Source organism: Epinephelus moara, chromosome 2, assembly GCF_006386435.1.
Source record: "Epinephelus moara isolate mb chromosome 2, YSFRI_EMoa_1.0, whole genome shotgun sequence".
Taxonomy (NCBI): domain Eukaryota; kingdom Metazoa; phylum Chordata; class Actinopteri; order Perciformes; family Serranidae; genus Epinephelus; species Epinephelus moara.
In genome coordinates this window covers 31,611,484-31,626,426 of record NC_065507.1, presented here as the reverse complement: position 1 = coordinate 31,626,426, position 14,943 = coordinate 31,611,484, and the positions used below count along the sequence as shown (strand labels likewise).

At 42.0% G+C, this 14,943-nt stretch overlaps 1 protein-coding gene across 3 annotated transcripts in view; it reads right to left on the bottom strand.

Moving 5' to 3' along the window:
• The window catches only part of gab2 (GRB2-associated binding protein 2), a 44,260-nt gene that overhangs the window by 5,808 nt on the left and 23,509 nt on the right, over nt 1–14,943 (bottom strand). For all 3 annotated transcript variants that reach the window (XM_050072388.1, XM_050072396.1, XM_050072405.1), the window contains exons 3-4: nt 4,163–4,391; nt 297–892 (exon numbers count right to left, since the gene is read on the bottom strand). In XM_050072388.1, the coding sequence (XP_049928345.1) occupies nt 297–892; nt 4,163–4,391 (825 nt within the window). The remainder of the gene's footprint in view (nt 1–296; nt 893–4,162; nt 4,392–14,943) is intronic.

Genomic DNA, 14,943 nt, shown 5'->3' with positions numbered 1-14,943 from the left:
GACTGGCCCCGTTTGTTTCTGCTCAGCTGCTCGCGTTAAATCAGTAAAATGAGAGATAGAGGAAGAGGGAAAGAGTGAGAGAAAGAGAGGGAGGAAGAGGAAGTGCAAAGTCACTGCAACACCACAAGAGAACAGTCTGATCAAGACAGACTTGCATTTGAAAAACAGGAAACAGGTTAGATGTGCAATTTCAAAAGATCTGTATGAGTCAACTGAGATTGTGTTTAAAGAAACAGGCAGCGTTCAGGAGGAGCGCAGTAGGGAAGCAGTTAAAGCACTCAGTTCAGTGAACGTACCTCTGTGCAGCCTGATGTTCTCGACAGCAGGGAGAGTATTCCTGCGTGGGATAACTGAGACTGCAGGAGTCACCTCTCCGTTCTGGCTCCCGACTGACTGGGGACTTCCCCACTGCCCCTCTGACCCCTGGTTAGGTTTGGGGGGCCTGGGAGGAGGAGCACAGGATGACTCAGAGCTGGAGGGCGTCAAGGCATTGTGATTCTTATCAAACGTCCTGGGGATCTGGTAGAAGGAGCCAGGCGGTGTAGGAAGGTCGTAATTGTCAGTTGGACGTTCGTTGCTATGCATGGTGGCGAGGGCATTGCAGGGCGTTTTGAAGGTGTAAACCTCCTCATTCTCCAGCTCAGGCTCACCTAGACTGCTGTGAGCTGGCGCCTCAGAGCTGTAACCCCTCGGCAGCACATAACAGGCCTCCTGGGGGGAGTCATCATGCCCCGGTAACTGGTGTTTTCCTGGTTTAGGCAGGCTGTAGAAGCCGTGCAACTGAGCACCCATACCGTTCAGACAGTGGGAAAAGCCATGGGAGAGTTTCTGCACTGCAGAGTCGCTCCCCACAAACAGATTGCTTCGTGTGGCCTGGGAGAAACTGGCACTCCTGCAACATGGACAAAGACGTACACATATTACACAAATGCACACATTAAGTCTTTATGGTGTCCACTTTGCACAGTGCCTAAATGCTCCCTAGAAGACAGACATCTGTCTTATACTCCAATGCCATCTCAAGCAACAGCAAATGGTTGACAAACATCTATTTTACAGTAGCTGGTAAAACTATTGTAATTACTCAGATAGCCACTAGATGGCACTGTAGCACTTCAGAGGAAACTAGCTCTATAGGTCTCAGCACAGCTTAAAAAACAACACACCTTCTCATCAATGCCTGAGCGCCTTTATGCAGCTATAGTATAGACATCCAATTTTAGTATAACATTTCCTTGAAAAGCTGATTCATGGATTAATATGGAACTTTTATCTATAAACTCTCTTTGTTCCCTGTTCTTCATTTCTCTCAGCTGCTCCTACTTTGACCTCCAACCCAATAGTTGTTAACGCTATCAAAATTTGGACTCAAATTAGGAAGAACCTGGGCCTTCATAGAGCCTCTGCACTCTGCCCCACTTTGAAAAATCATTTGGTTTTGCCCTCTTACACAGACTTAAGCTTCTGGGCTTGGTTTAACAGAGGTATAACTACGTTTAGGGATCTTTATTACCATCAGCCTTTAGCAGAGCTTTCAAAAAAGTTCTTCCAAAGTCCCACTTCTTTTGTTCTTTTCCAAATATGGCATTTTAATCAAACTCTAAATTCCCTCATCGCCTTCTAGAAACCCTGTTTGATTCCTTATTGCCTCTATTGGCTGAGCCGTATAATAAAAACCTAGTTTCTCATGTCATCATTAGTTTTACTACTGAACACCCGAGAAAGAAGCATATATACAACTTGTCCACTCTTCCTCCGTCTACGCTAGGTACGGCCTCCTACAAAAGAAGATTGTACACAGAGTCTATTATGCCAATGAACAGATTTCAAACATTTATCCTAATTTAACAGACCCATGTAATAAGTGCCAGCAACCTCCAGCCGACAACACTCACATGTTCCGGTTCTGCCCAAAGTTTAATTCATTCTGGTTCGAAATCTTTAACACACTCAATACAGCGCATAATACTTGTATTATTTCCGGCCCTCTCCTTGCCCTGTTTGGAGTCCCTCTACAGCCCATTACTTCAAGTCATGCAACATGTTCTTTATCACATTATTGGCAAGGTGACTTATTCTTCCTTAATGGAAGCGTGTTCTACCTCCGAATCACAAAACTTGAGTGAAAGATACTTTACAGTCCATTAAACTGGAGAAACTTTCCCTTACGGGCTCCCTAAACTTTTTTGAAAGAACTTGGAGACCTCTTCTAAACCATATGTAATCTCTGATCTCCTTCCCTGGTTGTTAAGTCTGACCCTCCTTGTTTGCTTGTTTCTGTTTTAATGTACTTATTCATTATGTCCTTATTTTACACGTGTATTGTATTGTTAATTTTGGTGTCAATGCTACTTTAATATGAAAATGTGGGAAAATGTGGCTGAAAACATGGAAAACTTCTTGTGATTTATGCAGCTCATACTGTTCTTCCAATAAAAACAAAATAAAACAAAAAACTAAAAAGAAAAGCTGATTTATTTACATGTTTTCTGCATGTTGACAGGGAGAGGGCATCCATGTTAAGAAGGAGAATGCTATGCTTTTCCCATAGTTTCTCAGCCTCGGTTAGACACCCTTGGGACATGCCTCATTTATTCTGGCTCCTTTGTAGGGCTTGACCTTGAGTGCCAAGTAGAGGAACCCCACAGCCTCGACATTTCTAGCCAGTTAGCTGAGCAATGGTCCGACTTATTTGGCCAACGCGAAGATAAGATATCCTCAGTGAGTCGTTTCTTTATGTCTATACTAATCTCTCTTGAGCTGTTATGCATAATGTGTTAGCTACACTGCAGGTTTCTAATGGTCACGTTCAATCTTGATTATAAATGTAACTCTTTACAATGAGTAATGTATCAAAGTAATACAATTAATATTGGCATAACATTTTGCTCTCTCTGGCTCTATTTCTTTGTCATGTCAGAAGGCACACTGTGTTTCATCAATTCTTCTTCTGTCTCCTCAGGATTTCAATCATCAATCAATAATTTTGTTCATCACTCTGCCTTCCATCATTGGGGGCTTTTTACATAGATTAATTCATACCATTGGTCATCAGACCGGTGGAGTTCCACTTGGACGTGAATCATACCCCACCACCAGATGCCTGTCTTAATTAGCAGACCCGCGGAGCAGAAGCTGGTGAGGCAGTGACAGAAATATCTGCATAAAGCTGATGAGATGGATTGTGAGGTTTGATTTCCTGGGTTTCACAGAGGGTCCAACACAGCAGATTTATGTGCAAATGGTGTGGCTGAGAGGGCAGTTCTACCCTGTGCAAGTCTGAACCTATAGGAGTGATGAATTGCAGCCTCAACCTCATTGATCATCTACTGTGCCGGCTATCTGCTGAATGGCATCATTATTAAAGCTGCCTTTTGATTCTTGGAAGCAGGCATGATGGCGGCAGGAGGTGAGGTGAATGTTAATGGAAAACTCGGGAGTGCATTTAACATAAACACTTGGTTCTTTTGTTCTCCTGCTCAGCATATAGCCAAGACAGGCATGCATATCCTTATACATGCAGCCACTCAACAAGTATTCATGTTAACATTGTGCAGCAGTGTTTAAACGAATGATCGACTAATTGTTTAAACGCTTGTCTGTTTTGTGGCAATATTGGATTTACAGAATTTTTGGTTATTTTGATGAAATACCTTTATTTAACTGGTATTTCATATAGTGGATTAACAAAAAACAGACTATTTTATTTTTAAATAATTATGAATATTACAAAATAAAATTACACACTCCGTCTGTCGTCTATCCCAATTTATCCCTGTATAATTGTATCATTTATTCATTCTCATATAAACAGTATAATCTTCAGGATTATCTTTTACTCATACTGTTTTTCATTTAGAATATTCACTTCAATTTATCATCACTACTTAAAATCAGCACTTCCTCAATCAGCGCACTTGTAAAATACATTAGAATATTTCCACAATGCTTTCACATGTGCATGCTCACACACACACACACACACACACACACACACACACACACACACACACACAAAGCAGTTAGATAATTTTCCCCCGTAACAGTAGTTTTAACCCTGAGGGGCTTCTGAACTGAGGAAACGTCGTAAACCTGTATGTTGACCTGCATTTAACGGATAACAGGAAACTGACACAGGACGCCTGAGGGTCGTGACCTTTACCGTGCACTCTCTGTCTTCCTGCTCATGCACTGGTGGAGGAGGAGGTAGTCCTGGGGTGCACTGTTGGACAAGGAGCCGTGGTGTGTGTGGCGCACAGGCACATCAAAGGTGAAGAGGACTGGCTGGCTGGAGTGGATAGGGGCAGAGGACTTGCGGTCTCCGGTCAGTGGAGCCATCGAGCCGGTGACATCTGCTCCGACAGAACGGGGCATATGGTGTAACCTGCCATCTGCAGACAGGAGAAACTGGAGTTATTGATTGTTTAACCCATAATGTGTTTCTTTAAAAAAAAAAAAAAAAAAAACATCTTCGGCTTGTCTTGAGAATTTAAAAGTTTTGTTTTTTTTTGTTTGCAGACTGGACGTATTCTCCAAAAAAGTAACAGCAAAAAAAGTAACAGCAAAAAAAGTAACAGCAAATAATCATCCATTGAACATTTTAGTTGTCAAATTTATTGAAGTCAAAGGGCAGTGTGCAATTCATTTGAGGGTTTTAAGCCTTTACATGACCTTGCTTTGCATGGACTCTTGTATTCAGTGGCTTTCCGTCTGCACTCTGATCAATAGAGAAGAGGGATCTGTCTCCAGGGAGGAGAGAAAACAGTATCCTTCTGCTTTTTTTTGGGCTGCAGGGTGCGAGCGGTTCAACAGCACATAATCCAAGTTATCCTCTTTGACCAGGGTCAATGTGCTGTGTTTGATTTTATTGAGTTGCATTGTTTTGCTCAGCGGGATTGTGTGAGCAACATGGTCATACACTCTGATTGTTTATGTGTGACATCCCTGATATCTGTATTGAAAGGCTACAAAGAAAAGACATATCTGAGAAGGGGATGCTGCAAATAGACTAGGCAGGAGGCCAAAATGAGGAGGCGCACACTGAGCCGTAGGAGTAGAGAGTGGGCGGCCCACTGATCCATCGACCCATGGTACTGTGTGCAACACTAGCTGTTACTAATCTCTCTCTTTCACTGTACAGTGAATGCAACATTTTGTGTGTTTTTGCATATTTATACAAGAGAAATGAGATCACACCATTTCAAATAGGGAATGCAAGTACTTTAAAATTTGTTTGATTACTGATTAATTTATCAATTATTTTTTGATTTGCAAATGATTGTTTCATTAATGTAACATCAAAAAATGTGAAAAACTGCCTGTAACCCAAACATTTTAAATGTCTCAAGATATAAAACAGGTGAAACAGTGCATCTACTTATTTTAGAAGCTGGAATCAGTGTAAGTTAGACATTTTGGTGAATAAATGACTTAAAGGAGCAGTGTGTGGGATTAAGTGGCATCTAGCAGTGAGGACTGCAGATTGCAACCAGCTGAAACTTTTCCCATGTGTCAAGTACGAATTTCCAATTAGGAATCTTTCAGTGTTCATTGTTCAGGAGGTTTATACCAGGAGCCAAATTATCCACAGAGGACTCTTCCTCTCCAAAACAAATAGACCAATTAGAACCAGTAAAAACATTGAATAAAACAGTTTCATGTTATCCGTGTTTCTCCTACGCCGTTGGGCTCATTACAGATGGGCCCCTTGCCCAGCACCTGCTCATGTGTGCTCACTTTTTTTCTCTGGTAACTTAGGATACAGATGTTCAGGAGGTTTTTACCAGGAGCTGAATTATCCGCAGAGGTCTCCTCCTCTCCAAAACAAACAGACCAGGTGATTTAAACTGTTAAAAACACTGAATGAAGCAGTTCCATGTCAAAAATGAATGTTTTTCCAATGCTGTTTGGCAAAGGGGCTGCCAATTAAGGTGGCTGAAACCAAAACACGCAAACATGAATGATCCTATCTATAACCAGTGTATGGCTGTCCTTTCTGCACAACTGGAGACTCTCAAGGACCTGCTCCCTATGAAAATATAAACAGCTCAATAACACAAAAAATTTTGTTTTCAGGTGATTACATGCTAAAGAAAACATACTTATTATATTATATTCCATTTCTGACAATACATCCCCCTAAAACCTACACACTGGACCGTTAAACTTATCAACCACTTCCTCTCAAACCTGAATCAAATCTTTTCCACAGACGCTTTTGCTTGTCCTCCACCCTTCTCCTCCTTTATCAGACCTTTACAAAGCATGTTATGGGTCAAACTGCCCTTTACGAAGAGGGCAATGTCCTGTGAGTCATAATTTGAGCTGACCATACAGAGGGACCACAGCCTCTGTGAAAAACAGACAACACACACAAATGTGGTGTGTGAGCATGTGTGTATGCATGTGTGGTGTGGTTTGGGGGGGGGGGGGGGGGGGGGGGGGGCGGATTCTGAAGCCCAGTTAGCTGAATGAGGTCACATCCATGCCTGAGGGGAAAAAGGCCTCTGCTGTGGGGTCTCCAGGCCAGTGGACATCAGTGAAACGCCCAGGCCCACAGCCACACAGGCAGGGACTCCCCCCAATGATCCTCAATTACACCATTGTTCTGAGTGATTCCACTCTCCCTAGGCTGGTTAGGCATCATCTCCTTTCTCCACAAAAAGCTTTGTAAAAGCTTTCATCCAGTGCGGTGAGTNCCCCCCCCCCCCCCCCCCCCCCCCACCCCCCACCTGCCAGACTACAGAGCTGCATGGAAAAACACATGCAGGCTTAACGGCTGAAATACTGTACACAAAGCACAACTTCAAAGGTTAAATATAATCTAATGTTCATTTTTACAAGGGCATGTTTTAGTGGGTGCCCTAAATGATTTTTTATCAACTGCCGTACATGACTGTCAGAATCAGAAGGAGAAGAAAGACGACTGGTCCAGTCTGCTGATGGAACATCCTACATGGCTCATCACTGACACTAATGGGTCCAATGATGTATGTTACCACTGGGAAGCAATTCCATCAAGTCCGTCCCCAACACAGAAATAGAGAAAAGAGCAGAAAATATAAACACTGAAACTTCCCCCTAGGTGCTTCTGGTAATATTCCCTCCACTGGCTAATGTACTGTGACACTCGCTATAAGGTGGTACAATATTTATTAACCAAAGTGAGGAGTCATTTATTATACATCTTACAAAGAAAAGTAATAAAATTGGGAGGGACTGGCACAAGTAAAATAAAGGCTAATTATAGTTTCTGTTAAGTTACAAGCCTGATGTCATTACCAGAGACTGATTTAGCTGAAACCTCAACATCAAACAAGGCAGTTAAAAGAGACAAAGAGTTCTTCCCATGACATTCCTCAGCTTGAAACCAACATTAGACTATCAACAGCAATGCATTAAAAGACCCTTTGGGTTGGTGAGCGACATATGGCTATTCTGGGTCAAAGAGCTCCTAAATTCATAAGCAATTTTCCAATTATGCTCTATAATACATCACCTACTGTCTCATCTGCTCCGTGGCCATAATCTAATAGAAGCGGCCGGCTGCTGGTCTCAGGGGGCCAAAATTAGAACCCTGCTGTATCACTAAGGACAAGACCGTCTTTGTAGGGTGCTCATTTCCTCTCAGTCCGGCCAGATTTAGACGAGAACATATGATAATCTAATCTGAAATGAGATATAAAAATAGAAAATACGACTGACCTATTGAATAGAAAGGGCGTCTGATGGAGAGATACAGGAAGAGGAAGCGTTTGAATTTTCTCAACACAGCAGTTGTTTTAAATATTTCGTATGCGATAAGCATTAAAGGTATACGCTATCCACCCTCCTTCAATCTGAGAACAAGAAAAATGCAATTTCCTTAATGGTTTTAGATGAGATTGCACTTAAAAATATAGCCTCGGGGCTGACACAGCTTCATGGAGTGTTGCAAATTAACCTCTGATATGGCTCTGCAGGGTGGCCTGCTGATGGGGGACGCCATCTTGTGACAAAAAGGTCAGGCAAGAGGTTTGATCCCCCCACGAGTCCTGTCAAAGCGCCCTTGAGAAAGGCCTCCACTTACTCATTCAGTGTAAGTCAACCAGAAAAAGAGAACTGTTTTCTTTTCACTGCTGATCCAAGTATATAGATACAGTATTTGTTGTCCTGCATGGATCTGCAGGACCAGTGTCTCTTAAAAGCAACACCGTGTCCCAGGAGGCCACATAGTGGGGTCCATTTGCATGTGTGGTTAGCCGGGGGGTTGGGAGCTTTCCACGAGACTGACATAACTGGATAAAGGAGATGCTCGCTGCAGCAGAGATGGTTTAGGTAGACACTGCGGGAGTGTGACGCCCAACAGGAAGAGGGAAAATGGCATCCTTGCTCTGCTTGTTAGTCTGAAGTGAACAAAGTGACATGGCTGTTTCAATCTCTCTTGAAAACAGCTTGAAGAGTATTAAGCAGAGCAGACGCACACAGGAGCATTCCCTGATCACATTACTCCCCTGTGCCTGCCCGCTCCACAGCATCATGTGAGCACCGCCCCCCAACTACACTGCGACATCAATTCGCAGAACACCAGACTGATCAATCCTCTAAAAGGCTCAGGCTTGTCGAGGCCAATGAATTACAGAGTTTGGCTAAAGTCTAAAACAGCAGCTCATTTTCAACGCCCTGACCTCATTTCTGCGAGGGCCATGGGTGGATAAATACTGTAGCTGTGCAACGGCAGGGTGGACACAGATGAAGAGTTGAGACATTTTGCAGTGGAGGTTGAGTGTTGGTTTTCATTGTCTCATTGGAAAAAGAGACTTACCTGGAAAGGGCTGTGGTGCTGAATGCAACCAGCTAAGCCAGAAAGGATAATTAGCTCTGACAATACGCTGCATTACAGAATGGGAACAGGCTTGGTGTGGAAACACAGAAGTCATGATGAATGTGATACTTGTGTATGCTCTCAACTACAATACACGCTGCAGTAATTCAGTCAGGGCGCTTTATACAATCACTTCAATAAACTTAAGTGCATTTTTAAAGGTGAATACATTAGATTGTGGGCTGAATCAATTCCCTTTGATTATGTTTATATGCAGTCTGGTCACCTGTTAACAGTGCTGGCAATGTCACAGTTCAGTCAGAGCTCAGGGTTACCTTTTAGGGAAGAAGAAATACCTCAATTGTGGTCATTTCGTGTGGTCTGATAGGTCCAATAAATGTTGGTTTAAATTGGAAAAATGCTGCATTGAAGAGTGGCAATTTAGTTCATTGAAACCCACTTCAAAGTACTGTGTGTGGGTGCCCAGTGGCTCAGTAGCAAGTGTCCTATGTACAAAGGCAGTGTCTTTGCTGCAGCGACCTAGGGTTCAATCCAAGCTGCAGCCCTTCGCTGCATGTTATCACCCCTCTCTCCCCCTCAAACACTTAATACTGTCCTGTCAATTAAAGACAAAAAGCTCAAAAAATACTCTTTAAAAAAGGTGCTGTATGTAACTGAAGGAAAATAGTTGAGACTCATTTCAGTTGCCAAACACCTATGCTTCAGGGCTGTGGTCTGGTCCAACTACCAACCCAAAGCGTCTGTATTTGACTCAAAAATCAATAACTAGCACCTCTAAGTGATTATCAGTTTGAGTTGTAAACTGTACACCAAATGCTGACTCACATTTGAAACATTACTGTGATACTGTGTACTCCATGGCATACAGTTTTGGCAGATATTAGGCATATTTTCGAGGCTGACCCCAAGACAAGGGTGTAAAAGAAGCAGCAGTAACCTCTTCATTTATAAAAAGCAGAATGTCCTTCACTTTGCAAATACCGTAGACACGCAGCCGTGCTGTCCATCTGTAAACAGCTGCCCACATAAACTTCTTTGCATCTAAACAATGACACGGAATATCCGTGCACGCTGTGCACAGGAGGCAGCTCTGCAATTACACCGTTATCTGCTCTAACACTACCAGCCTACCAATTACAGTGAATGTAATATAGTGTGACAGAAGAGGGAGGCCTATCTGCATGACAGAAAGAAGATTGCACTCCAAACTGCTGATTACAAGATGAAGACAGGTATAAACATCTACCTACATCAGCCGAATTGCATATAAACAGGCAGCCAAAGAAAATATCCCATTCCAAAATAGTCCATTTGCAGTTTCCATGTGACTGTAGGCTGTGGCAGCCACCAATTAGAGTGATTGGCTTTGCCACAGGCCCGTGCTAAACCTGTCATTTCAACAATTGAGCTGATGCGAATTTAAGGATGAAAAATGACTACACATATAACCAGAATATGTACACATAAATCCACAAAGATTACAACCCAAATAGATGGCAGACACCAGGTATTATAGGATGAACAAGGATTGAGGGGAAAGAAACTGGAGAGAAATGTGGTTCGTGTATTAGCAGTTATGTCTGTGGCGTAAAATCATCTGTAGTCTGAACTGCTTTTTCATTTGTTTTATACTTACTCATAACGACTGAATAAAATTCTAAGAACTAGCTTGATGTCATAACATTACGCCACCATTTTGGATGCTTCTGGTTTGTTCGCATTTAGTGGCATTCCTGTCTTGTCAAGGGAGGTTTATGTGTTGCCAACAACAGTCACAGTTTAACTGACATTTCTCAGGCACAGCCAGGGTTGAACAGAAAGACAAACAATGACCACAGTTTTACTATCGTTCACGCAAGTTCCTCTTTAATCATTGTTGGTAAGTCTAGATTTCACACAGAACAAATCTCTGCCTTTCTTATGTAAGACTGAGCAAATGGGGAAGTTTAGACTAGATTACAATATTTCCAAAAAAAGTAACATTTCCATTATTTTGGAAACTGGCAACCTCGCTTTGATGGCAAGGTCACAACGGAGCTAATTTTACCGAGACACATTTTTTACTGAGATGTAGATCTGCCGTCAACAAATCATCAATCTGGCTCCACGTAGGGGTTTAACATAAACCCCCTTTGAGTAAATCTAATCTCTTTTCAATGCCTATTTGACAAAAACTGCTGAGGCTGCTGTTTGAAACGCTGATTTAGTAGTTATTCCTTTTTTCCATTTCTCACCATCTTAAGGGCAACAGTTTAACTGAAAAACAATACTGACTTTTTTTTTTCTTTTTCCCAGGGACAGCTAGGGAAACGGACAAAAACGAAGAGGAGGAAAACAAAACAGAGTGGGAGCCGTCATGCAAAAGAGAGAACAAAAAAAAAAGAAAAAGACGGAAAAAAAAAGCTGCTGACAAGTAAAAACCTCATCCCTTAGTTGAGATTATCCTCGTCTCAGAGTTCAAACAGCTGGGAGAGAGCAGAACAAAGCCCATGATTGACGAGATGATGTTCCATTCATTAGATTGTGCTCGGGGGTGGGTCTCCCTGGGTGCAGACACACGCCACACACCCAGCCATCAGTATCTGATAACAACAGCGCTAACACCCATCAACAGATTGCGAGAGCTAGAAAAACATGCAACTCTGTGCTTACGTGTCTGTGTAAGGCAATCAGATGTGCTATAATCACTGGTTACTGTCCAATTTCTCTTTGTAACTCCTGCTTTTGTTTGTCAGCGTTTGTTCGAAATTAAATGAGCGACAAGCACGAATGGAGGGTTAAAACTACTTTTACATCACCTTTACATTAAATCCATCACATCCTAAACGTGATTCACACCTTACACGTTCAGGAACAACTACATTCTGTAGGATTTCTTCATTTTCACAGACTTCTTTGATGATTTCGTCGATGGGCGTGCATAATGTATTCTCAAGTCTCTGGACTCCATCAATGCCTCAGATGCTGCGGGAAGCACAGCAGTGGCAGCAACAGCAAGCCAACCTCAGACAGCTCTGTGGCAGCAGAAACCTGACCTTCCAGTGCCATGGAGTCTCATTATTTCAACAAAAAATCAATGCGCACGAAGGGCACTTTGGGAGGGGAGAAGGCAGGCGTGCATGTGTAGAGAGAGTAAGAAGCCAAAAGAGAGGGAATGTATATGTTTGTTTATGTACTGTATGTGCATGCCACATGTAAAGAATATGTTGTACATTAACGGCCTGCTTTTTTGTTCCTTGAATCAAGCCAAAAAAATCTGCATAAAATAAGACTTTTGGAATTACTTCTTCCCGTCTGTCAGCACAGAGCAGGGGTGAATGGAAGTTCATTTGTGTTCCTCGAAGCGTTTAAAAAATTAGATTAGAAAACTGAGCATTATTTTTGCTTACCAAAAACAATGTCCCTGTCACTTTGGATAACCCACAGACCTCACTGTGAACACAGTTTCACAAGAACTACTTACTACTGAAGAAACAGTCAATATGTAAACTGTTGAAAGTGTGTTGTGTGGATACAGAGTAACAGAGGAACTGCAAAATTACATTCACCTAGGCATGTGTTTTGGAGGCAAATATCTTGAAATATAAGCTCATAAAACCAAAACCATCTCCACAGCCATCACCAAGATTAATTCAAAGTATTTTTCATCATTACTGAGGAGAATAACCCTTTAATTTTTGTATAAAACCTTTAAAAAACAAGCGTGAATTTGCTACAGTGCAACCTACGTACATGCAAGCATCAACCTATTGCCATGCCTGCTTTTAGCCAACTGGCCTGCACACAAACACACACCTTCACACACACACAGACACGCATTTGACCTCCATAGCAAATTTCAACCTCCTAAGGCAAAAACTGTGGCTGCAAAATGGTGGGAATATTTTTGTGGACCAACCAACCAATCAGCTGCTGGTCACAGCTGGTAAAACCATTGCAAAACAAATGTTCCAAGTAAACCTAGAATGATGTCAATAGCAAAAATATCAATACAAATACCTTCTGTTGTGTAAATCTAGATATTGGCCACACCATTACTGTGTCAAATAGTCACATTATGTGTGTGTGTGTGTGTGTGTGTGTGTGTGTGTGTGTGTGTGTGTGTGTGTGTGTGTGTGTGTGTGCGTGAGAGAGAGAGAGAGAGAGAGAGAGAGAGAGAGAGAGAGAGAGAGAGAGAGAGAGAGAGAGAAAGGGACAATGTGCAGGGAACTGTGTAAGAGAGAAACAGAAAAAAAAAAGAATGTGACACAAGACAGAAAGAGAGAGAAAGTTGTGTAACTATGAGCTGCTGTCATGTGCTGCCCTTGGCCAACCTTCCTCACAGTCCCAAGAGGCAGCTCACTACTGGCAGCAGTGGGCAACTCTTGACTGACAAAAGGTAAGACCAGATCATAGTGCTGATATCAGTGAAACAGCCAAAGTATCAACGAAACCCTCTGAGAAACACAATCACTTGTACACTCCTTAAGACTTGCTATTGTCTGGCTAAACCTGGTTAATCCTATTTGACAATTATTTTACACTTCCTGTTGGCACTGCAGCTGTTTTAGAACAACAAATGTGACATTGTGTACAGTATGAAACATTATGGCTGCAGAGTGCAATCAATATAAATCTTAGACTCCCGGGCTGATGTTGTCTGGTTAACACCTTCTGTCTGGCTTGGTATAAAAACAAACAGGCTATCATCTGCATAACTTGGCATTCGTGCTTCTTCTGTTTGTCTTCGTCAGTGTGTGTACTTTCCATAAGAGGAACTAACTTCTCAGGGGTTTTTTTTTCCTAAGATGGTTTGTTTTCTTTTAGAGAGGGAAATCCCAGTCTGTTAGGTGACACACTGGCTCAGATCTGCAGCTGTCTGCCAGAAGGAAAACCTACAAAATACCTTTACTGCTAAAGATGTTTGTGAACAGTTATCCTCTATCAGCTCCAATTACCATCCGCATAGCTGAGTCACTTCATCAGACTATAATCGCAAAAGCCACAAGTACATGTTTCGGCATCAGCTGATAAAAGCTCGGTGTGTTAAACGACTATTAATGTGTTGCTGGTGTGAAGCCGTGGCTCAGCTCCATGAGCACTGTGTGTTCACAGACTCAAAGATCAAGATCAGAGATGTTGCAAGAGGATACTGATGTAGGCGGGAAGGGCCCTCCTCTCACATACTTGATTTCTATTTCTAACACTCGCACACATGCTTAGTGACATCAGCATCAGTACACCTTTTTATTGACAGGAAGTTTCTGCCAGTCGAAGTGGGCAAAAGCATTTTCAGAATGTGCTGAGAATTTCCACATGGTAAGATTGTGTTGTAGGATTTGTTGCCATGTGACTGCAGTAACCAGGAAGCTTTCTTTATTTTTTTTCTTTGTCATAAATGTACACTGCTTTGATAAATTCATTTGGGGGAACAAACCATGCTGAAATGGTTTGTTGGTTACTTGACTAGTTGATCCTAGGGGTGGATATCAATACTGATATTGCTAATTGATACAGATACTTATTGATACTGTTATTGACACTACTCTCCATAAATTGGATGCAAAAAGTGAAGACTTGACAAGAAAAGATGTGATAAGAATCAGCAGTTATTTTATTATTTTGCAGAAACAAAAGTTCAAGTTTTCTGAGTTTCCTGTACATATAATGACGGTGGTGATGTGCCTTCATGCTGCTTCGCAACCAGAAGCTAAACTTGAACTGTGAAGAACTGTGGTCCTTGAGTTTCGGAGAAGCTCACAGAAACAGATAAACAAAATAATGCTCAGAAACTGAGCCCACACTATTAAATGTCTTGCCCTGTGAGATATTACTGGAGATAAGGCTGGAACGATATCAGATTTTCGCCACACAATTATCATTGCTGAAAGAGTTCACGATAACAATATTACCAGGAAATTTTGAAAGAAGAAAATCATAATAACTAGTCCATACCCATTGAGTGCACAGTTGCCCACGTACAGTTTCACATGGTGTGTGTTTGGGATACAGGTCATAGGAAATTGCAGATTAAATAGTCAACTGAACCCATTAAGAAGAGCAATGTATTCAGACAGAGTTTTTGTGAATTTGATAGTACGATTGCTTTATTGAAGTAGTACCATTGCCAATAGTGGGAG